General features: G+C 34.2%; 1 protein-coding gene across 2 annotated transcripts in view; it reads left to right on the top strand.

Moving 5' to 3' along the window:
* Positions 1-25612, top strand: part of LOC103573231 (uncharacterized) — a 118353-nt gene that overhangs the window by 22852 nt on the left and 69889 nt on the right. Inside the window, exon 2 of one of the 2 annotated variants that reach the window (XM_053741459.1) lies at positions 23564-23670. In XM_053741459.1, coding sequence (XP_053597434.1) covers positions 23668-23670 — 3 coding nt within the window. In that variant the 5' untranslated portion in view covers positions 23564-23667. Of the gene's footprint in view, positions 1-23563; positions 23677-25612 lie in introns of both variants that reach the window. The other variant, XM_053741458.1, reaches the window with a different exon arrangement.

The raw sequence follows: 25612 nt of genomic DNA, 5'->3' as shown, positions 1-25612 counted from the left end.
ATCAACATTTCTCGTTATATTATATATTATACTTAAAATCTTCATGCGATATATTTTTCATAAAGTAATTACCATTACTTTTAATCATTAGTAAAAATATTATTTATCATAAATACTTGAGAATAATTTTTTGTATTTACTTATTATAAATTTAATTATTAATCATCATCAATAACAAAAGTAACAATAATATTTTAATTGTTATAAGTAAGAAGAGATAATGAATGTAAAGCTATTAAAGAAAATAATTTTGTACGAGTTTATTATAATGGAGTTGTCGATATATATATGAGCGCGCGCGATACTTTTTGAATTAAGGACAATAATACGTTATAAGAAATAAACGATCCAATAAGATGCGAGGTCGACAAGCACTCGGCCAATAGGAATCTTCATACCTTAGTTTAAAGCGTTCAAAGTCACGACAGAGCGATAACTTGACAGCATGAGAAAACAGGGTAGCTCGAAATAGCGAATCGATTCCCGCGCAAAAACCCGCGCGCGCAACATCTAACCTCTTCTATATTTATATACAAATTTTTATACACATTTATAACTCACAGGCGAATTCAAATAATAATTCAAATGTACCATATTTACGTTTAAATATATATTATTATAGTGACATTAAATTTGAAACGAATTTTATATGCAAGAATAATTACAATCCATCATTAATTAGTGAGTAGTAATTTTCTTTTATATTATTGAATTTGAGAAACTCTCTTTGTATTATTCCATTGTACAAACTTCCAATGAGATTTTAATACAATTATTTTATACATTCTTTTATATATTTTTTTATTTTTCAATACTTTTCATATTATTACATTATAAAAGTTGAGTTACTATACAATTTTATAAACAGCTTTTAGTTCAAATGGATTGATTTTTGGATTTTAATTTGTTTAAAAGGTAGATTTATCGAAACCCTGATTAAGAAAAATAATTTGGAATAATTCAAAACAATTCGAATCAATTAATATATAGACATACACTTAACATGGAGCAAATCATTTTTCTTAATCAGGGAACATATATCTACATATATATATATATATATATATATATATATATATATATATATATATATATATATATATATAATATGTCGATGATTAAATTTTGGATGACAATATAATACATTTGAATTAGATGGAAATATAATCTGACCAGCGGTTGACATAATTATTCTTGTGGGTTCGCAACAATGTAATAATTGTACTGTTCAAATGTTAATACATTTGAGACACGCAAATGTATAAATGCGCACACGCCAGGCCTGAACTTACATCGACATTATAAATACATATATATTATTCCACACTGGTGTTATATATAGCATAGGTATGGTGTAAAGTCGTAACCGCATGTCTGACCACGGCCGGTAAAGAACTACTTCGACTGCCATTTCTACTTATTCTTTTTCTTACATCTCTTTCCTTCTTCTTTCGCCTCTTCTGTTTCTTCTTCATTACATTACTCTTCGTTAAACTCGTTTTCTTATTTTAGTCCAAGGCAACCACGATTACTGCCTACTCTATCTCTCTCTTTCCATCGTATATTTTAAACGTAAAAATAAATTTTTCTAAAATAGTCAGCCAACGTTTATTCCCAAATAAAAATAGTTCACAAAATACATAAAATACATTTTTTTGTATTTTCTTCATATTCTCCAAAAATAAATGGATTCTATCTGCCTATCACAGCGTTATTGTTCCTCGAATGAATTTACAAATAAAAGTTAAAAAAAAAAAATAACAAAATAAAAATAATAAAAAATGCGAGTTTTCTAGATCATAACACGGTGTATATAAAACCATTGAAGAGAAGAAAAAGGTATAAAAAAGAACGGTTGGAGTAAAAAAAGGGATATTTGTGTGGCAGGAATGGGGTCCATGCAGCTCGGCCATCGGGTTCTATCTGACAGTGTATTTTTGTTGAAACTATCACCCCCACCAGCCAGACAAAATCTCTCCTGCCCCGTTATCCCACCAGTTTCCCAATGACGTCAGCACAACATCCACCAATAGAGAGCGAGCTTGAATTATACAGCGAGTGCAAGAGGAGAGTATATGAGAGGGGCCAGAGGGGAGAGGAAAGTCGAACATGAGGCTGGATTACACTACCCTGACTCCTTGGTTACGAGGACAACCCTCTCGCTCCCAAGCAAGGACTTCCGCTCTTGTGGAAAACTCCAATGAAGAGTACTGCTAAAAAATGAAACAAAAATAAGTTTGAATTGTTAACCGGAAGTCAAGTACAACCACGAGGTTTCGCCGGTTTTAAAGGCGTACATAAGATAAGGAGACGTCTTTTACGAGATGATTAATTCAACAACAAACGAACATCCAGTCATCATCCGAGTTACCTTTCACCGTACTCACTGCTAATACTTATACTCCTGCTGCTGCTTTCACTTTGCAATCTCCGTGTCAAGTTACGCCATTTAAAAATAATTTTTAACTACGTTATACCTATAGTTTCAATAATTATTTATAATTATACATACATCGATCATAGTATCATCATGTTCCGAAGCAATTAATTTTAATATTTTACTTATTGATTATTCAATTAATTTTGCTATTAATTGGATCAGAAATTATAAATTTGTAAACACAGTTCGCCCAGAGAGAGGGAATTCGTGAGAATTCGAAAATAGTAATAAAATACATGAAGATAAAATAGACTAATAGTATTAGAGAAAATGTACGAGAGTGATACCAAACATTGAAATACATATATATATATATATATATATGTGTGTGTATGTAAAATGTATATAGATTGGAATAACTACTAGCTGCAACACAAATACATATATACTAGTAAATAGCAAGTACCGGGGTGAAAATTCGAGTGGGAGACTCAGATCCAACGGTAAAACTCGAACTGTTTTGCAGATGAGAGTAGGAACTAAAACTCAACTGCGTTAAAGTCACGTATATATATATTTATATGTACGGATAATATATAAATACATATACATATATACCGTTTGAAATAGAGAGATAGAAGTGCAACGACTAAAGAGAATAGACCCAAGAGTTGAGGTGATCTGGAAAAGTGTAGTCTATAGACTAACTACTGATGTCAATGGTTTATTAGTATGGCAAGTTAAATATCATAAGCTTGCTTAGTGAACTTTTCAATATACATTTGTTGATACATGATACAATATACTGTACTATGTATGCCAACACTTGGTAATAGAATAGAATATATAAAACCCGTATAGGAATTTTATTTTTTTCATTTTACAATTAAAATAGACAAGAGACGATGAGAGGATAATGTACGCACAACCCTCTCATTATAACTCGTCTATGCTTTTACTCATTACGGTTATATTTGCTTTTTAATTTCGCTACAATAGAATAGAAGTGATGTAAAAATAAATTATAATAAACCATTCATTTTTTCTATTTCTCTTAATTAATTAATTTCATTATCAACTCGTTAAAATTAACAATAAAATATCGTTTAATTATTTATTAATCAGTAATTAATTCATATGGGTATATAATTATCCATGTTAACTCGATCGACTCTAATAACAGAGCAATTTCTTCTACTACTCGCACCCTTTCTCTCTCCTCATTTTTATATGTATACAGATTTACCAAGTGGCTTCAATAAGTTTATCAGTAGTTTGTATGTATCTATATAGATGTATGTAATAGTTCTATAACAGTACTCTTGTGCTCAGAAGACAAGACAACCGAAGAGAAGATGAAAGATGTAGAGAATGAGACAGGGTGAGTTTAAGGGAATAGTATACAGAGAGTTCCCCGGCCTACGATTAGGAAACTTTCCCAAAGTTTGACGAACTTACAGAAAACTTGTCGGGCGAAAAGTTAGAATGGAAGGGAATAGTGCCACGTGGAAACTGTAAACACCCAGTGATTTTTAATACAACTTTAGATCTTTGATTCCTGAACTTGCTTACATTAAGTATCACCTTGTAAACTGAAATTCGTATTTTTATTCGTTACTGACTTTATTTACAATAGACTTTTGAAAATTAACGGTGACTTTTCATATTTTAAAAAGAGATGAATAAAAATGCGGTTGTTTTTATCGATTAAATTAATATGAATGAAATATCCAGCGGATATATATAGATTTCGGGTTATTGGTTGTTATTTGCGGTATAAAGAAAATGTTATGTTTTGGCGGGAACGCTCGAAGGTATTTTCCCTTTCTATGACCCAATATATCGTATTATTGGGTCACTAGCATTCACATCGCCTCGTTCCACCCGCGTAATCGGCCTTCTCTTTTATTTCACGTATATATACGTTTTGTATTCTCATCGTGTTCTAGTATTTCAGTGACTTTTATTTATATTTGGATAGAAAAGATACCCATACCTGTGTTGCTTGCCTGGTATAATTTAAAAAGTTTCAAATGTTTATTCATTATTAAGCTTAATATTTGTAATTTATTTGTTTTCATTTAATATTTTAATTACTGATAATATTTATTGGTTGGTTTAAAAATCCATTGACTTGTTCGTTGATTTGCATATGCTATTTACCGCGGTATAAATAATTTAATTGACTGAAAATTTGAAATTTTTCCAACAACTATTGATGTACGAGATCTCTATAATAATAATAATCATTATTGATTATTTTTTAACTTCCCGCTAAGAAAATGGAAAATTTTCAAAAATTCGGGAAGTTATTGGTTTCGGTCCGATTTTCGAAAATCAAATTTTCAAGAGATCTTGACGTTTTGAGGTTCTAGGAAGCTATTCTGACTAATTTCGAAATTATGTCCGAGTGTATGTATGTATGTAAATATCTGTAACTCTTGAACAGATGAACCGATTTTGATCGTCAAGGTGTCATTCGATGCAGCTTATTAATATCTAAGGATGTGAAAAATTGAGCTTGATCGGTAGGGTGCGTTCGGAGATATTCCAAAAATAAAATTTTTTCCAGAATGCTTTTTTTGGATAACTTTTAATGTGTTCGATGGATCGATGCCAAAATCTAATCAGCTTTAAAACTTTATAAGCCACGTCGAATGCTACCTCAACCATCAAAATCGATTCATTCGTTCAAGAGAAACCGTTAACGAAAGAATTGAAAAGAAATTTTTTTTTAGTTTTTTTGAAATTTCTCAAAAACGACTAGATAAATCAATTTTACAATCTGATCAGCTCGAGAACTCAATAAAACGGGTCGATTGTCACCCCAACCGTCTCAATCGGTCAACTCGTTTGAGAGATATCGTTAGAGAATAATGGTGAAAAACGTTTTTTTTTTTTTTTTCGAAAACAACGGTATACAAAAGTATTTTCGAGCTCGAAGAGTTGGAAAACAGCGGGAAGTTTTGGCGCTGGTCCGTAGGGTCAACTAATAGACCGATTTTTAAAATTAAAATAAAGTCAAATTTTATGGGTAAAACTTTTTGTTCAAGTCGAAGCTAAAAGAGCTTTAGAATTATTATTTTTTTAAGTTATTAATTTACCTTCTCATTAGTTAATAAATTTTTCAGAATTGATTATTGAAAAAAATTTGAGTATCTCGTGTTAATTTTTTTTCTAAAAATTTAATAATTAAAGAAACAGAAATAATAGACAGAAATAGTATAGAAGTGGTGGATGGTTAAAGAAAAAAAAAAATGATTACACTGTAAAAAAGAGTAATAACAAGACGAAGCAGGAAGTAATAAACGGCAGGATATAAAAAAAGTCTACAGACAATATTAAAAACAAGTAGTACGCAATATCTTGTGCGTCTTCTCTTCTCTCTACTCTACTCTGTTAATAATGTACAAACTCATTGTCCGTTGTGTCCCTGTGCTCTATCCTCTATCCTGTATACTATCCTCAATACCATCCTTTCGTATTATTAATGTAGCGATAAAGTAAACGAGATAGAGAGGACAATTTCAAAATATATTTTGAAGCTGACCACTCGCTTATAACCCTGTTGGTAACCCTTTTTACTTGGATATGCCAGACTACTGTCGCTCCACGTTGGTTTTCCTCAGCTCTGTTCTTTCAACTACTGTTTATCTCTCGAAACTCCATTACCGACATTTTCCGTGAATTCCGCGCCCGGCGCCGTCGCCGAGGACGAGGACGAGGGCGGACAAGAGAACTTGATGCAATGAAATTTGAACGTGGTCTTACTCTATTTCTATCTCTCTCTTCCTCACTTATTCGTGCAATTACTCACTCGCCATCTTGCTTCCTCCCATTTTGTATCTCTCTCATGCTGACGTTGATAACGAGTTTACCATCTTGCTCTATCCGGGCTCGAGTAGACAGCCATGCCGGCAACTGAAGTAGGGATAGACGGACAAGTACAGGGTTGGGGTGCAGAGTGAAGTACTGAGTGAGAAAGACAGAGAATGAGAGAGAGAGGTAGAAAATGAGCACAACCAGCAATAGTAGTGGAAGTAGTAGTGGTAGTATTATATGTATATGTATATAAATATATATATATATGTATATATATACAGTACTCTGGTTCTGCGCGTTAGTTCAACTCTTGGCAACGTTGCTTTTTATGAGTACAGTACCTATATATCGGTAGCTCTGGCTGCGACTTGGCAACGTAGCCGTGACTCAGCAGCACAGAACTACACTGCCAGCAACGTTGCTTTAGCGTTTTATCCACTATACTATAAGATCAGGCCTTTTGCAATTCACGTTTTGTAACTTGATTCTATAGTGAATAGCCAGCCTAGAGGCGTAGTTGGTTATGCAGCGATGCAGGATATCGATGCTGTTTGCCGATCGAGCCACGCGACGTATGTCATACCGTCATTAAATCATGGATTTTTTTATAGTACGCACACAGGAGCTATTTTGTCTTTAATCAAAACTTATAATATTTAGTTATAAAAATTCATATTTCATATATATTTAAAATTCATCAACTATTCAATATGGAATTGGATTGATGATAATTAAATCGCGACCTTGTTTGAGTAATAAGGCTTTTCTTCAATTAACTTCTAATAGGAGTAGACAAAAATGTTTGATATTTTTTTTTAATACTGAAATAACATGTGACATTTGATTAAAATAGAAAAATTAATGGTTGAAATATAAAACTTTATGTAATCCAAGAAATGTATCGATCGGTAAATAAAAAAGCAGCGAGCGAGAACGATTATGCGACACAGTTGTCGGATCGATTGTAAATGTGTTTTCATGTTTTATAACTACGCAACTATACAACGGTTCTTTTTTAAGAATTATTATATCAACAGCCGATAAGGGAAAGACCTTTCTGGAGAAGATTTCGCAGTCCCGCGTAAATGCATCGATGTTGATGTTTAATATGATGCTCCTAAGACTTACGTTGAGAGCTGAGTTGGTTGGTTATATGCATGGGATGTAACGACGAAATCCCGAGCACCAACGGTTATAGAAAGACGTATATACTTGCAAGAAGAAGGCGAAGGAGAAAGAGAAAGAAGAATAAGAAGACGAAGAAAAAGAGGAACACGTTAAATTACTCGATGTCGGAGTGGGAGAGTGTTGAAGGCCGACGTTTTGTAACTCTTCGAGCATTCCTTCTTCGAAAATTTCGGCTCTCACTCGTTGAGCAATACCGTTTATTATTTGCAACGGTCATTCAAAAACAAAATTAAGTTAATTAAATAAATTGAAATATTCAATACATTAATTATTATTATTATGATCCTGAAGTCAGCAGGCAATTAACAATTTAAAAATTTTTTTTCAACACCTTAATTAAAAAAAAAAAAAAACTAAAAATATGCACATGTAGAAAATTGAAAAAACTATAAGTGCAATTTTTTGAAATATTTTTTTGTTAAATTTATCGTTTTTAAAAAAAATTAAAAAATTATTACACGTAGGCTAAATTCAGAGTCATATTATTTTTGTATGTTTCCAATAACAATAATTTTTTTTTAACTATTGGATTCCGTACTCCGTTTCCTAAAGCTTTTACTACTAAATTGTTTTTTTTTTTTTTTTTTTTTTTATTGAAAACATTAAATATCCGGAATTTCCACAGACTTGACGAAAGTAAATAGATTTTATTTATTCGCCAACACTTCCGCATCATTTGATTTGAGAGAAAAAAATTATTAGCCGTCTTGATAAATTCAATTTATAAATTTTTTTTTTCAATTCATGTCTTACCTATAAAACATTAAAATGCACTTGAAGAAAAAATGAAACAATGGTTAAATATTTGAATTTGTTATTGGACTATTTATCAAAAATTGTACAAGTGAAAGAAAAGCCAGGTTTATTTTCTCTCAGGCTTTCACCCTCGAGTTATTTAAACTCTCTCAAGCTACTATTATATATATACATAGAGTACTTGTACAAGATCTATAAAACACTGTACAGAGATGTTAAAAAAATGACAGGTGTGACGTGAACGTAGAATAGCAGGCAACTGCGATATCGGTGATACAACATATCAGTAACGTGGATGAGGAAAATTCGCAGCTCACTACTCTCTACTCTGTAGTAGTATATACCACATACACGATAGTTTTCAGTTAAATTCAATTAAACGCGTGACTCATATCACATGAAAAAGAAACTTCGTCGTTACCGACTGCGTTTTTTTAACACAATATAAGTTTCCTAAAATAGCCAACTCTAATATACATAATGAGCGCATCGAGCGTTTTAAATTAAAATTATAATTATCATCAAAGGATCAAGACAATTAAATTAAATCTCAAGTAAATATTAACTAACAGCTTAATTAATTAATATATATACAAGTGAATAATTATAATAATGAGATAAATTCTGAGTGCGTTATCAGTGTCCATAAACGCAATCAATTTCCCTTATGTCAACTTAATGGCAATGACTAGCTGCGCAACCGTCAGAGTAGTTGCACACACAATGATCTACATACATCCATTTATATAGTATATATATGAAGGTTGTGTGACATATATCATACATGTACATGTAATATATTTATCGATTTATCCAGCTATACATCCATCAGGAATTCTCATTGGATCATCGACCGGATGTCCGACCATACCGCTCCGATCCCTTGACTGGCTTTCGTGTAATAGTTTGGGGAACAGCTGTGTGAAGCACATGTGAATCCCGAGGACATCAGGCTCAACTTGGGACTGGGCTTACTTTACTCAGTATGTACTGGAGTTCCCTTGGTTCTTTCATTCCCGCTTGCTTATTCTACAGACATTATATACTATTCTGTTCATCATATCCATTTATACAGGATACTGTAAGCTTGTAGCAGAAAATTTTGTTTAACAGTATGCAAGTACACCATTACATTATCGGATGGCTTTTCAGCGACTGCATCAGTAGAGTTTACAGCTAAAGTAAGATAAAGACGTGGGTTCGATGTAGCAGTGTACGTATGTACGTATGCATATAATACGAACAGAACCAAACGTCCTGCCGGCTGTTTCTTGCAGCTGTCTAATACTCACCTCCATTTTGTCTGTTGTCTGCTCCTTGAATTGTTACATGCACTTTGTTCTTTGACAATAAGTCTACAATTACATACACATATTAACAATATTATATATTATTTTTAATTTAATTATTGATCAATAATTTAAATTTAAATAATAAATTTTTACTTTTTTAAAATAATCTGATTATTAGAAATTTTATGATGATAAATACGCGTAAGCATGTGTGTTATTTTATAGGAAATAAAGGAGAGATTATTTTTTGTCTTGTTACGCTCATGCGTTGCATATACTAGTTCTTTGTAAAGCTGGTGCAAGAAGGAGTTACGTGTTCACAATGTTACGTCATATATTCTTTCTCCCAGCAAAGGCATTCGTTTCGGAGTAATCACGAGGCCGTTTTATTTACTTGCAATCGTGATATATGATACTTTTGACTGAGATACAAATGCCGGTACATATTTTCAAAAATTTTATACTTAACGAGATAATTATAATTTTTTTTTTTTAATTAAGCAGTTTTTATTTTTTATTTTTATGCAAAAAGTTTTTATTTATTGGACTTGTTTTTATTTTATAAAAATTCTAGAGATTTTATTTTATCTAATTTATGTTTTTGAGGATATGACGTAGTGAGAATCACATCTCTTATTTTCTCTGTTCTTTTGCTGCGCATTAGCACCGGGAAGTCCAACCACATCGCGTTTTCCCGTTGCGTCACGCATGCCAACGTATAACAGTACACACCACATATATATATATATATATATATATATATATATATATATATATATATATATATATATATATAAGACATACGAATTCAACAATTCTTAAATTTATATATAATAATAATTCATTTCGTCAATTAATATTTTCACTTAATCAAAAGTTTTAAAAACTAATTAACAAAAATTCTTCAAAATAAAAATAAAAATAATTTTTTTTACACAGTAAAAAAGGATTCGTTAAAATCAGCACCTATCGTGTGTAAAACGAACGTTTTCCACTTATTTGTATGTTATTTTAACATGTCGTGAGTGTTGAAAAAGGTTAACGCGTATATGTTAAAAGAAAAAAATTTTCCAAGAATTCTTTTGTGATGGTCGAGATTATTTTTAACATATTTTGTTTGTTTATATGATAGTAACACATAAAAAGTGTTACTTTCATATAAAATAACATTTTTGTATGTTAAAAGCGACAGTTCAAACAAGATTAGTACTGTGTGTTAAATTGACACACAAAAGTGTTAAAAATTCAACACTTAGAATTTTAACACATGTTTTTTTTTACACTTTGATAATTCATTTTTTACTGTATAAATTTCAAGTAAAATAATAAATTGAACTTTTTAATTAATTAAAAAAAATGACGTACAACAAAGTCATCGTGTCTCAAAAATTAAAAGTCACTTTATATTCTCTAGCAATAAAAGTAACACATAAAAAGCTATCATAAATCGCAAAATAATCTGATCTCGTCTCAAAAAATAAACGTCAGCCAGGTATGAACGTGTTGGTCTCGCCCACCATCATCAGGAATAACGGGATGCAAGTGACCTCGGATCACAATCGAGTACCGAACGGTGGCTCTCCCTATACTCTATACATACATTTGACTTGATATATCTTTTCCGTGTATAATATTATGAGATCGTCGACCTTGCACTTGGTTTAATCTTCTTTCAAGCAGCAGCCGCAAAAGACCCTCGTGTGTCATTGTCGTTCCCTTAAGAACCCGAGATCTAAGCAAGTGTTTTTGTGTATCACAATAGTGCAAATAAAATGACACACAAGCGCTGTGAACAAAATAAAAAATCTCAGCATACTTGAATAAAAAAAGTAAAGCACATGGAGTCGACTGAGTAGATGTTTAGGTTGTGCATATAAGGGTATACCCACATATACCCCCGAAAGAATACTCGCGCTTTTATTGCTTTGATAGCCATCGTCATGCAGACACAACATGTACCTGTTGCTTATTCTGTTGTTCTCCACGGACGTGATATCACCCTCAAGGCAAAGTCCTCCTCCGCTACCTTCTTCTCTCTGTCTACCCCCTTAGCCTCTTGCATTCGAACGATGGACACCCTCTTTCAAACTTCTTCTTCTTCTTCTTTTTCTTCTATATTCAAAGTTCGTGCATGCACACGTTCACTTAGGGGCTTTGCTACAAAGTATCTCAGTGTCTCAGTAGAGTTCATACAACCCAAATACTCAAACTAATATATTCTTCAGCCACATACTCATGCACAAGCAAATACACTCTTGTTATCCGTTAAAATATCTTTCTTTTAACTTTGTAGTAGTAACTATATACTTGCATACATATATATTTATACATAAAATACCCGCAGGTTCACAAACGTTTGTACATGTATATATTTATATAAACCAAGAGAGAACCAGCAGTAGAAGTTTCTTCATTCATAAACTTGGACTGACTCCCCGATATAGTAAAGTGTAGTCTTGTCCCCCTTATATTCTCCACGGCACTTCGGGGTTGTGGCCTCATAAGAAGCCAGTTATGTAGGTTACGCTTGAGACTTCGCTGACGTGCAGGTACTTAAGAATACACTCAAGGTCATGGCTGGACCCGTTACATCCCTCGAAAACTTTTTCCGTATTCGATCTCTGTCTCTCTAACTGCCGCTGTTTTTATTTTTATTTCTTTTTATTCGCCCACATTTTTTCCCTCTATTTCTTTTACCCCATTCAAACGAAGTCCTGCCGCCACCGCAAAGCACCCAACCAATTGACCAACTAAACCATTTTGAGCTTTTCATCACATAATCGTTTCAATCCTATCAACGATTATTTATATACAAAGAAATACCTTACTTTTGGATTGTATTTTCATCTGAGTAACCAATACACTATGTAATATGTATTACATAAGATTATTACTGATTTATTTATTTATTTTTATGTATGTACGTTAAGAGGTCAAGTTCACAAAGAAAGAGAACTGTGAATAAATAAGGATTGCACGTGTTTTTATCGTATCGTGAGGAATATATACCCCAAGGGACTTTAAAGAGGGACAACCAGACAGAAACTCTCTCTTCAGAGTTGTCTCCATTTCCCATTCATGGAATACTAAGAGAGATATACGTATATATATCTATGTATATACTTAGGCGAAAACAACCGAGAGAAACGAATGTAAGCATAGCAATTCAACCGACAAGTGGCGCCACACGGACTTGATCCTCTACCCGAGTGGGCCACAAAGTTTAGCATAAGGCGGTGACATACACCTTCCGTTTCTGAATCTACGTATATGTATATCTATATATATCTATACATCTATATCTACGTATGTATATACCTATATACATGCCAATATATGCAGGCAAACTACGAAGAGTCGTAGGGGGCTCGAGTGGGTGGAGAAACGAGTGAGAAAGCGATAAAGGGTGGTAAAGTTGAGCAACAGGTTCTCTAAAGCTCAAATGACACGCATCAGTGATTTTTTTTTTACTTTTTTATTTTTTATTCACACTGCTATCTTTTTTACCTTGTTTGTCAAGTTTATAGATCGACGAATCACGGCTATATTTACATCGATTATTTAATATGATTAATAATCTGCAAGCTGTTTAGTATTCATCGAGCAAGTAAAGACAGTTTACATTTACGCTGCTACTACAAGTACTATTTATACATACACTTGTCGATCTACTTAACAAATAAGGCAGACAGCATGGCGCCATTTAACACATACATATACATATAAATATGATACTCACTCACAAAACTATATCTTTTTCATCTCACTCTTTCTTGTGAATTAATGCGCATGATTAACATGTTGTCATTCATTGGAATTATATAGACTCACTGTTTATGTATGTTAAACGAAACATATTAGCTGAGTTTAGTATAGACATAGAGAATAGCACACAAATGAGCAACACGTGGTGTCAAATGAATATACCGTAGGCGTTTCAAATTTATGTATATATACATCCGTACAGTTACGTTTCATTCAACCAAAGTGCTATGGGTTTATAACAAAGCATCAGTTTAGTCATCCGGGGAATCCCTAGTGTTGCAGATTTTTATATGTATGTATATATATATATATATATGCATACATTATACACCCTTTGGTAACATAAGGCCCACGTGACTGAATAAATTTATACCTTGGATGGCCGATGTACGTCACGAGTCAGCAGAATCGTGCTTTCACGTACAACTCGAGATAAACGTCGTGGAATGTGCAGCCATACACATTCATATTATTCAACTTATGTGGTTATACATACAAAATAGCATACAAGTAAAAGACATGTGTAATGTGTATGCATATATTTGACAAAAGCGAGTTTGGCGAGTGATTCTCTTGATTAGTATGTTGATGTGTGGCACAAGCCGTAGTTGGTGGCGACAGTTAAACCATGTAATAGGGATCGTCGAGATGAATATGTGAATATGTGCCACGCGAACGAGACAAGTAAGCGGGCAAACGAAAGGGAAAACGGGGTTGGAGAGCCATCTCCGCTGCTACCATCTCCAGCAGCAGCTTTGAATGTATATACAATATACTGCACCCATTCCACTTGACTCTACTCTGCGTCGCATTCTCAATACATGCATCACACCCCGGTATCTACACGCAATGACTGGTATGGCATTCGATTCACTGCATATTCTAGTGTATATAGATATATATGAACGCGCAAGAGTAGGATTGATATGCTGTGATACATATTCTGATTCACCTACACCATAATATTTCAGAACAGAGAATAGCGGATAGGGGAGTAGACATATGATATATACGGAATGGAAGGTCACATGCGACGCTCATCGCTATGCTGTCGGATGACACAAAAATTTCCATTTTTTGTCACCTACACACGCGACGGCTGCTCTCTAGTATGAAAACTTTTGCTGCTGACCTTGTGTCACATATATATGCCAGCTTTATTTACTCTTTTTTATTGCTCGTCTATACAACAACGGCATTGTTACACCGTACGCGAGTCTCGCACGTTTCATTCATTACAAAAACTCGATAGATCGTAAAACACTTCATAGATAAATGTTATATACATATATATAGAAATAGATGTATGCGTAAATATGTAGCCCGCTGACGATGCAACCGCGCTCGCTGTATTGGTATGTTGGAAATATGGTTTGTATATTATTATATAAAAAGCTTCTATAGGAATTTATTTACCGGATAATTGCTTGATACGAAAGATCATTGATCTCGATTACCGCACATTTAACGGGGGTAAAATGCGTAACGTGTCGTGTATAAATATCACTATCATCTCTTGTGATGTGTTTATATATAAACTTAATATATAGATATTATCTAGGGAGAATTTAATACATACACATGTTCTGTATCTCGTTAGGACTAAACTTGTTCAGCTTGGTTGGAAACTTAGCACGAAAGACCCTAGTGACCTCATTGTCTTTCATACTCGAGCTTGGAAGTAACACAACCCGCCTTGTCTTGCGTATTAAAGCCAAATTAACGAGATACACAGATATATACATATACTTTAATGACTTACAAGTCGTTTATCTCTATTCCTCCTATGGTTTCACCCCTACCATTACAAAACTATTAAACAGCTTTTGTTCTTCCATGTGTAACTCATCCCTTGCGAAAACGCCGGCCGCCCTCATCACGCGCGAGAACCACTTCTCTACCAACTCTAACTGTTAAACGGTGACTCTCTCGCTCGCGTTGTTACACGATGCAACAGGTTTAACAAGAGTCTACTCTTTGGCATCCGGCAACACACTTCCGGGCCAGTATCCATTTACTTCCGATAATTTTACTGTCAACCCAAGAGTTTGTGCAAATTTCTGTTTACATAACGAGGATCCTTAATTCGTTATAACTCTAATTTAAATTTTACATTTATTCCCGGGACTTTGAAAGTCGCAAAAAAATAAAACTTTATGAGTAATTGATTTTCACTCTGATAAAAAAAAATTCAAGAAAAAGATTTTTCAATGAAAAGAAAAAAAAAAAACATAAAAGATTCGGATAAACTAGGTCATCAAGAACAGATTCGCATATGGATAACAGAATAAATGCCGTCACAAAATAAAAAAAAATTTCCGGCGTCACGATGCGCGATAAACTTGACCTTGCTTTTTTACTCAGAGTTGAACTCGTTCGTCTCATCCCCATTTACTTTTACTTTTTATGTACCCTCGACCTTTTCTAGTCAACTTGACGACGTATTTCTGACTTTTCAAACTTTAGTATACATCTTTACACCGCCTTAATACTATCAAGTAATACATACATATATTTAACTTTTTTTATTAAACATTTTATTTTATTTGTTGTTACGTGTTTACTCTCACATGTCGATTTAACGTATGTACATGTACAATACTCTTACTTTAACGCACATCACAAGGACAAGTTTGCGATGAGCTATAGATTTAACTTGATGTTTTGTGTGTCACCCATCACATATCAAAGTTTACACAGCACATATACGATGACTATCAGTATACAGACGAGTGATAGACAACCAGAATAGCGAGCCCAAGCGTGCAAAATTGCTACAAGTTACGTGACAACTAGTCTTCAACTAGTGACGAATGCAGGAGACGTACCTCACGTACATTTATATCTATTCAATACAAATATATATGTATATATACCGCCAGACCATTTATGTGTACACATATGTATATATAAATATATATATATATATATATATATATAGATATAATAAATATATATATATAGATATATAATACAAATAGAAGCAGTGGGTACGCACACAAGCTACACACTGTACTTGTCTGATGGCTGTCACCGTGGGAATCTCGATCGATTTGTCTAGACGATAAACTTCATTCAGTAGTCGTGACTACTACGATAGCGAGGAGACGCGAGTGCTGAGTCGTGCAGGGGGACCATATAACCATCCAAGTAAAGTGCACTGAAATAAACATTCAAACGGTTCTCTGGTTCAGCTGTAGTAGCAACTCGCGTAACACATCGATAACTTTAACTGTACTGTGTAAACCATCAGTTCGATGAATGAACCACTCGATACTCAGCAATTCTAGTGGAAAAAATAAAAATAAAATAAAAATAAAAATAAAATAAACCAGGGCAAATGTTTTATATTTCACTTTTGCTTGTGGGTATACATAGTATATGTACTATAAAATACCACACCATCGCCGTTGACATGAAAAAAGTTTAATCGTTTAATCGGTCGATCACCTAACTAACACACAAACCGATACGAGAAAACTTTTACAAGCCCAGTATATAGTGAGTCATTGAGTTGTAAAGATAAAATATTTTAAACTCCCGCCTGTTATGTACTTATTACACAATTTTACACTACAATTTTTACGTCATTTTAACATCAAACGTATAAGTCAAAAAAAAATATAAACATGTAATACGTCACGACCATATATTGATCTCAAACAGATGTTTCAATTTAATATGTTGTGACTAGAGAGTCAATGATCCAGCAAATGTCACACACTATACAGACATAAAAAATGAATATAAACGTGTAAACTCGTCACATCGGAATTCGACCATAACCTACCGTGATATCCAGCACATAAATAAATATATAGAGACATATATATGTACATAAATACATATATACAGATAAATACAAAATCCAAACGATTTCAATGGCCTGAAAGTTGTCAAGTCTTTGGCTGTACATCGATCAACCAGCGGGCTGCCGAGCTCATGAAAAATTCATGCACCAACAGACCCAATAAAAAGTTAATTGTTTTGATATACAAAGCTTACTGTTATGTCGTATGCCATAATATCTTTATTTTAATGATCCCGATAAAACAGTACGAGACTTGTCACTATAGCCGTGGTGATAAAATTGCCCCGTCCACACAAATCATGAACATATACATATATATACATAAAGTCCCAGACATGGAGCATTAATCCATCAATCCATTCATCCAGTCAGAGACTAACGCGTTTACGTTTATATCTGCATGTATAAAATATATAGATCAAATACATGACATTAATATAAACGATGAGTATTATTATCTGAATACACATATAAGCCTCTCGTACGATGTTTACATTACGAGTAGTTTCCCTTTCTGTTGATCGTCCTCGGCGGCGGGCACACAATGCTCGATGATTTCGATCAGCGAGAGAGTCGCTGCTATGCAGTAATCGGTATTTGTGTGCCGCTGTTAGTTCCACGTGCCATGTTCATTCATGGATATATCTTATCGCTTTACAACCTCCAACTTCTCGTTTCTATCCATTCTTCCAACTCTACCTAATTGCTCTATCTTTGTCGTTTCGTTTGCCAACACTCAAACCACACAATCTGATCTCCCTTGCTACTGCTATTACACTTCATATATATCTATATACACTTATATACCCATACATAAACATGTTTTCTATCTTACTCACCTGCTACATTAGTACTGAAGATGGGACAAAGTGAGGAGAGAGTAAAGTTTGCACGTGGGTAATCTCTTGGGTATTTCAGCACGACTGCATACTATATACATATATATTTGTATATATATAGTGACAACGACGTGTTTCACCTATTACCGAAACTTATCCGACTCAACTGTAATATACCTACAGTAGTTTAAGTGAATGAACATGGCATCGGTAGAATGTGTAGGTATCGGTAACATTTCTACAAGTGGTGGTACCCCTCATGATAGCTGCACTATTATAAAGTACTATATATATAGAGGATTTGCGTCGTGACGGTATCCGCGAGTCACATTGTGTTGCGCCCATGGGGTTAAACGGCTTCCCAAGTCGGTCAATAGTTTCCCAATGTCGGCCTTGTCTCTTTCTCTCTCTCGACTCATCTGTCTTCCTCTCGCGTCCTCTTTCACCCTCACGGCCCCTCGTGATCTCGCTCACGCTCTCTACTCGTATATACTACTCGGCGTTGCTGTCTGATGCCTGTTTGTGTTCACCCGCAGCACTTTATTTCACACCGACAGACAGAGCGAGTAAATGAGTGAGACAAATATATAGTAGTATATAATGTATACAGTGTGTAGTAGGTATATAGAATATATATGTATGTATGTATGTATATAAGGTTAAATCGTTTGTGTGTCCAGTGTGACGTGTTACTGGGCCATTATCCGTCCCGTCAGATACGTGCACACGGTAAATCGATCTTTTCGTCCTTCCGGGAACTGTTACGAGTATCCAAGACATGAATGAGCTTCACTCCCGATCGTCCTCGCATCGTTTTCACCATTTCATTGGTGAACCATTCAATACATCACGTAATCCGCTGTCGTATCTACAACCAGTGGTACCAGAGTCATTTTTTATGTATTGTACATACCTTTCTATAGTTTTATATGTAGACTATAGTAAACATATGTAAAAAAAAAAGTAATAAAATAACTGAAAACAAAGATAAAAAGTGAAAGAACTCAAAGAGAAATAAAAAAAGCAATTACTTTCACTTTCCGTGTACAATAAAAAGCAATCAGATATTTCCAAAGGACCGTTATATATATAGATATATATATTCCTTATAAAAAGTAAGCAAAGCATAAATAAAAGTTGAGCTAAAGTCAAAAGCAAATTTATGGATGTTTAAACGTAAAGCTTGTACTAGAGAATCTCAAGAGTCTCTCAATTGACCGTGAGTCCATGTAATGTCAACTTTAACTGGTAGCATCCAAAGTCGTGCAAAACTCTACTACTACTTCTACTGCTACTAATACGCCGACTACTTCCAAAGAAGAAGTACACTGAGAGCATCACTCCAAGTGAAGCAGCTCAACTGCATTTTAACCGACGAGACTTTTAGTAAGAGATAAAAGATTTATATATGTATATATTAGGGTGTTTCAAAAGAAACAACAAATTTTTTTTTTTATGATGGTGTCTAAAAATTAAAAGTATAACTAAAAATAAAAATTTTGGTACCAATCCGGACTCTTAATAGTGATATTAAGGGTTGCCTCAATCCATTTTTCTATTTTCCATTTAAATAACACGGGAAAAAAAATTTTTTTTTTTTTTAAATTTCCAGGTTACAAACCAAACGACAGATTTTTATGCCCAGTATATAATTTCGTAGGAAATTGAATGCTCTACAAAAAAAGTCTCTTATCATTTTTTGATAAATCCCACTGTTCGAAAGTTATTTAAGTTTCAAGTCAAATTTATAGTAAATTTTGAGATTTTTTTACTTTTCCGACAAAACTATCAGTCTTATCGATAAATGTCATTAGAATTTTTTGTAGATAATTTTATTCCTCACAAATTATAATAAATAAAGTTTTTCGAAATTCTGCATTGCTCACAAGTTATTTGCATTTCAATGTCAAGCTCTTAAAAAAATAGATTTCTGATTGATTTTAAGAGCTTGACATTGAAATGCAAATAACTTGTGAGCAATGCAGAATTTCGAAAAACTTTATTTGTTATAATTTGTAAGGAATAAAATTATCTACAAAAAATTCCAATGACATTTATCGATAAGACTGATAGTTTCGTCGGAAAAGTAAAAAAATCTCAAAATTTACTATAAATTTGACTTGAAACTTAAATAACTTTCGAACAGTGGGATTTATCAAAAAATGATAAGAGACTTTTTTTGTAGAGCGTTCAATTTCCTACGAAATTATATACTGGGCATAAAAATCTGTCGTTTGGTTTGTAAGCTAGAAAATTCTAAAAAAAAAAAAATTTTTTTTCCCGTGTTATTTAAATGGAAAATAGAAAAATGGATTGAGGCAACCCTTAATATCACTATTAAGAGTCCGGATTGGTATCAAAATTTTTATTTTTAGTTATACTTTTAATTTTTAGACACCATAAAAAAAAAAAAATTTGTTGTTTATTTTGAAACACCCTAGTATATATATATATATATATATATATATATATATATATATATATATATATATATATATATATATATATATATATATATATATATATATATATATAAGTATATAAATGTATAAAGAGATATATTATATATACAAGTGGTAGTCTTTGGAATTCGTCCCTTCTGCACACTTGCCCTGGTATTTCGCCGAGTTATGAATGGAGTGTAGTTTACTACGTACACCATTAGGCAATTAGCCGGTGGTTATGGCTCTGATAGCTATTTTCGTGTGCTCTGTAGGGGCCCCAGGGTATAAACCACTCAAAAGAACACACGATGAATGGCCATGGTATTAGTACGGACTAATGGTTCTTTCTCTCGTTTCAAATTACGTAAGGTCAGTATTTTGTAACTCCCCCATTATCGATACATATCGCATATAATGATCAACAACAATATCCCGCCCATAAATATATTCTTACCAACAGCATGTAAATAAAAACACTTAAATCTCATTAGTGATAAAACACATTTTAAACTTAAGCTATTTTGTACTCGTTATTATTAAATTTTAAAAATGAATAATGGCACATTTTTTTTTATTACAATCAAGAGACAAACCGGCACGTGCCGTACATTTAAACAGGAGCTGATTATTTTTTTTTTTTTATATCTCTCTCACTTATGCATTATCTCGCCGCAAGGGGTTGCATCAGGTTAATTAACGCGTGCACATGGGTGCACTCACGCGACTACGAAAACCAGAACGACAATGTATATATAGATATATAAATATATATATACATATACATACACTTTAGCAACATATATCCATCAGAGCCAAGTGTATATAGTTGCATATTCACACACACATATATATATATTATGTAACATGCATGGTGTTAAAAGAGAAGGACAGCTTAAGTACTGTTCTATATATATATGTACAATGACTATATATATATAGATATCTCAACAACAGCTTGCACCTACAACACATAACGCAACACAAATTCAATAATATAACACACAGACTCCTCCTCATCATCACCAGCAGGTATAGTTGTTGCAAGCGGCAGTAGACGAGGAGGGGAAGGAGAAGGAGGTGGAGGAAGAGGAGGACGACGACAGGTTATTAGTCTGCTGCAGGTCTAGCACAGCAAGCGAGAATAATAGGCGAGGTGTGACATTGCTCCAGAGTTGTCGAGTCTCTGTCATTGGCTCGTGCCAGTATATATACACGCTGAATAACCACCCATCGTTAGTCATTATAGCGTTCCGAGTAGTAGGTAATATGTAGGCTAGCTCTTTTGCTTTATTTGCTCAGTATGTTATTCTAACACATAACACACTCTCCATCTCCTCCATCTCCATTTTCTTGCCCACGTTCTCACTCTACATAGCATGTAGTGCTCGATTATACTCATTGGCGTGTCATTGTAATGTGGGTCTAGGCGCCGTTGTCAACGACTATGCCATTCTGTTGTTAACGACAGGTGTCGCGTGGTGTGTGCGGCCCACCATTGTTCCTCAATGGGTTTCCCTTTGGTATTATACTCTACAAGCTCTCCCGCGAGTAAATCTCTCGGCGCTTATCCCTCTTCGTCCTCTTTCCTTTTATCCTCTCATCCTCTCTCAATTGCAGAGTAGGACAGCATTTAATGTAAGTCTTGGGACTAAATCTTTGCAGCCAAGTTGTACTCTAGACGGATCTTCATCCTTGTTGGATAAATCAAATACCCCCTGAACTGTCTTATTCACTCGCTCACTGTCTCTATCCTTTTTTTGTTCTCTCACTATCTCACTATCTTGTAAAGTGGATCTTCGATGAGAGAATATATTGTATATAGATATATAGACTGTATACTCTCAGACGAGAATCAAGGAATTTATCTTTAGATCTTGAGACTCGAGATACTACTGTCGATATCCACCAAACAAATCTCAAGGGCTTTACTACTTTCTCCTCGTGTTTACATCCGCTTAGTTTGTATATGTCTATGTTTATACAAAAGGAACAACATGAAGATTTCGCACACCGGTAAGATTTATACGCGGTTTAAATTTAGATCCCACAGTATCATCGTACTACAAAGAATCCACACAGGATGAAAGAAAATATGAGTCACTGGGACACAGAAACAAGGAAGAAAGAGGAAGAAAACAAAAACATCCGTTTACATAATACTTTTTTTGTCATTATATTTTTCTATTCCTCTCTTTCTAATGTTTTTTTTCTCATGTCTCTGTTAGTTGTTTTTTACATCACTTCCTCTCTACATTAACTCTCTCTCTCTCTCTCCCTCTCATTCGTCTTGTCCTGATGCTGCGATTTTAAAGGACTGGCACATACCCAAGCATACATGTATACTGAAGCTATGAGAGAACACACAGGAGTACTCAGCGGTTATTCCGCTTGTGTAACTGTCAAATGGAGGTAAGTGCGAATGAAATTACTAGACCCAAGAGTGTGTGTATGAAACGAATCAACACGACAGTGTTTTGCGAGACGTATTATGTCGAAGTTTTTGTGTACAGACATACATACGTGTATGCACATATATATTTATCAGTAGTTGTGTAAATATATATACAGTACGGTAGACGTATTAAATATTCACTTTCCCTTTTTCTTTCTTATATATTTATTATTCTCCGAGGGAAGGGTCATGCTCATGGAAGCCATTCACAGTTTGCTTTCTCTTGTGCATAAAGAAGTGCTGTAAGCTTGCTCATATCGTGGTATATGTGTTTTATATATGTACACAGCAATAAAGTGGTTGCTTCGTGACGCTAGTATATTTACATACCTGTATACGCTGCCAGGAAAAGCGTTCGTCGACGACACCGTAATCATTGTGTTGTTGTAGTCGGAGGAAGAAGGGGACAGAGCGGAAAGGAGACGGCCGCGAGTTAAGTCAGACGGAAATTGAGCACAAACGGGTCAAAAGATCAGGTCACTGGTACTTGAGGGTCACGGTTAATCTCTTTTCTTTCATCTCCACCATTCTTACACTCAATTATATATATTTCCTCTACTACTATTACGTCCATTGAATTAAATTAATTTACGTTTATTCTTTTTCTTGATTGTTGCAAATATATACATAATATACTGATTTATTTAAAAATTATCACCTTTATAATGTTAGTTTTACTTTTATCGTATTTCTATAGCATTTTATTATTTTATAATTTAATTATCGATAGATATAAACAGAAAATAAGTTTTTAATTGAACTAGTATTCGTGGTAATTGAGCCGAATAATTAATTTTCTTAATTACATTTGCAGATATTGGAAGGAGTGAAGTGCGGGTGGGGGATGCGGGAGAATGGCATCAAAGAGCCGGAGGATATAGATTTCCCACGTTGACTGGTGGTGTGCTGGATGGTATAATGGTAATGGTGAGTGACTTTAAACTAATTTGAAATTCAAGGCTTTCCCCCAGTTTGCAAGAGTATGCTGCTGGGGTATTTGGATCAGCTGACTGTAGTTTGTCTGCACGTCTTAGATGCATATCCCATTCATACCCCTTTTAGGTTCTTCCCTCATCTCCTTCTACTTTTATATATGTATATAATATATATATATATGTATAATATTCTCGAAGGTGCTGCATTCCTTGGTGGGTGCTTGGCATATTCCTCATTCTCTTTTACCCGCAAGCGTAAGCCTTTCATTCACACGTACGGACTTATACTCACAAGTCCATTGACGCTTTTCTCATCCTTCTTGCATCCTTTTCCTGTTATAAATATATATATATATATATATATACATATATATCTTTCATGCTTCTTTCACATCATCCCTTTCACATACCCACTCTTTTTCACTCACCCTCTTACTTGCTCTTTCACTTTGACCGCAATCGTATTACTATATCGTGCAGTTTTTTTTTTGCTTTTACTTTTACTAACATTCCCTTGAGCCTTGAGCTTAAAATACCGTAAAAAAAAGTAGCACATAGCCGCCTTCACTTTGTGTATGATCGTAAACAACAGTCAGTCTACTTGAACTTGATATGATTGCTGACAAAGGACAGCTCGAGACGAAGGAAAAGAGAGATAAAGAAGGTTAAGAGTCTTTGCTAGGTACATATATGTATACATAATATATAAAACGATTAGATGTAGAGTAAGGGAATAATGGGCAAGGTCATGTATATATATATATATATATATATATATATAGTATTATATAGACTGTAGATCAAACATTGAAAGATTTTCGTGATTTCACATCAACTGAGGTTTAAAGCACATGCTCATATAAATGTATATGTATGTATATATTTATTAGTTACTATGTATAATAGTATATAGCCGGGTTTCCACAGTAGGTCAAGTTCAAGCGGTCGCAGCCGGTGGTTTACGCTGATTCGATTTACGTCGTTAACTCTCTCCGGTTTATGTGTAAGCCTTGCAAACTCTGCTGAGGGTGTGCGATGAGGGTGCAACGTTTGCTACACTATACACTTTACGCTACGCTATTAATCAGTCAACGTGGATCACTGGATTTTGTATTTGTGTATGTTTATATAGATATAGATAAATATATGTGTATATGTATATGTATATATAATCTAATCTCTATCAAGTTGGTTTAGCGTCTACTCCATTCACAAAGCAATGTACAACTGATTCTACAATATCGATTAACTTGAAAGTGAATCCACAGTATCGTCGATTAGACTTACATGTACGTGTACATAATACCGGTGATGTTGCCGATCCACTGTTGCGAGGTATGTATAAGTACATAAGTGTGCGTATAGGTCTATCTGTGTAAATGTTACAACAGTAGACCACTCGATAGAGAAGGTAAAGTGTCTATTACAGTGAAAATGGTTTTGCGATAGTGTATACACATGTATGGGTGCAATAGTACAACAGTAGAGAGCCCATCGACGGAATTCCCGACGGGTCGGTGACCATTAAGAGCGAGAGTGCCGCAAGATTTCAGTCATTTCCTCGTTTACCCCACTGTACACTGGGTCAAGTTCAATCGAGGGAAACTCTCTTTGGAGTGAGAGGCATTTATATAGAGAGACGTAAAACGCGAAGAGGGTGGAATACTCTGGCATCACAAAGCGGTAGGCGGACGAACGCGAACCAGAGACTAACGGGGGACGAGAGAGTTTGAGGCAGATTGAGAGTAAAACGTGCCACGTTATACATATATACATATCTATATATCTATATATATTGAGGTAGGAAGAGACAGACTGAAAGAGCGTATAAGTGAGCGAGATAAAAAATATATTGAGTGAGTAAGTGAGTGTAAGAGAGACGGAAAATCGTTCTCCAGTTTGCTGAACTGAACCGCCAATCGATTGTC

The sequence above is a fragment of the Microplitis demolitor genome, chromosome 8, assembly GCF_026212275.2.
Source record: "Microplitis demolitor isolate Queensland-Clemson2020A chromosome 8, iyMicDemo2.1a, whole genome shotgun sequence".
In the NCBI taxonomy this organism is placed as follows: Eukaryota; Metazoa; Arthropoda; class Insecta; order Hymenoptera; family Braconidae; genus Microplitis; species Microplitis demolitor.
Note: the sequence above shows the minus strand (reverse complement) of the source record. Positions and strands in the feature narration are given on the sequence as shown.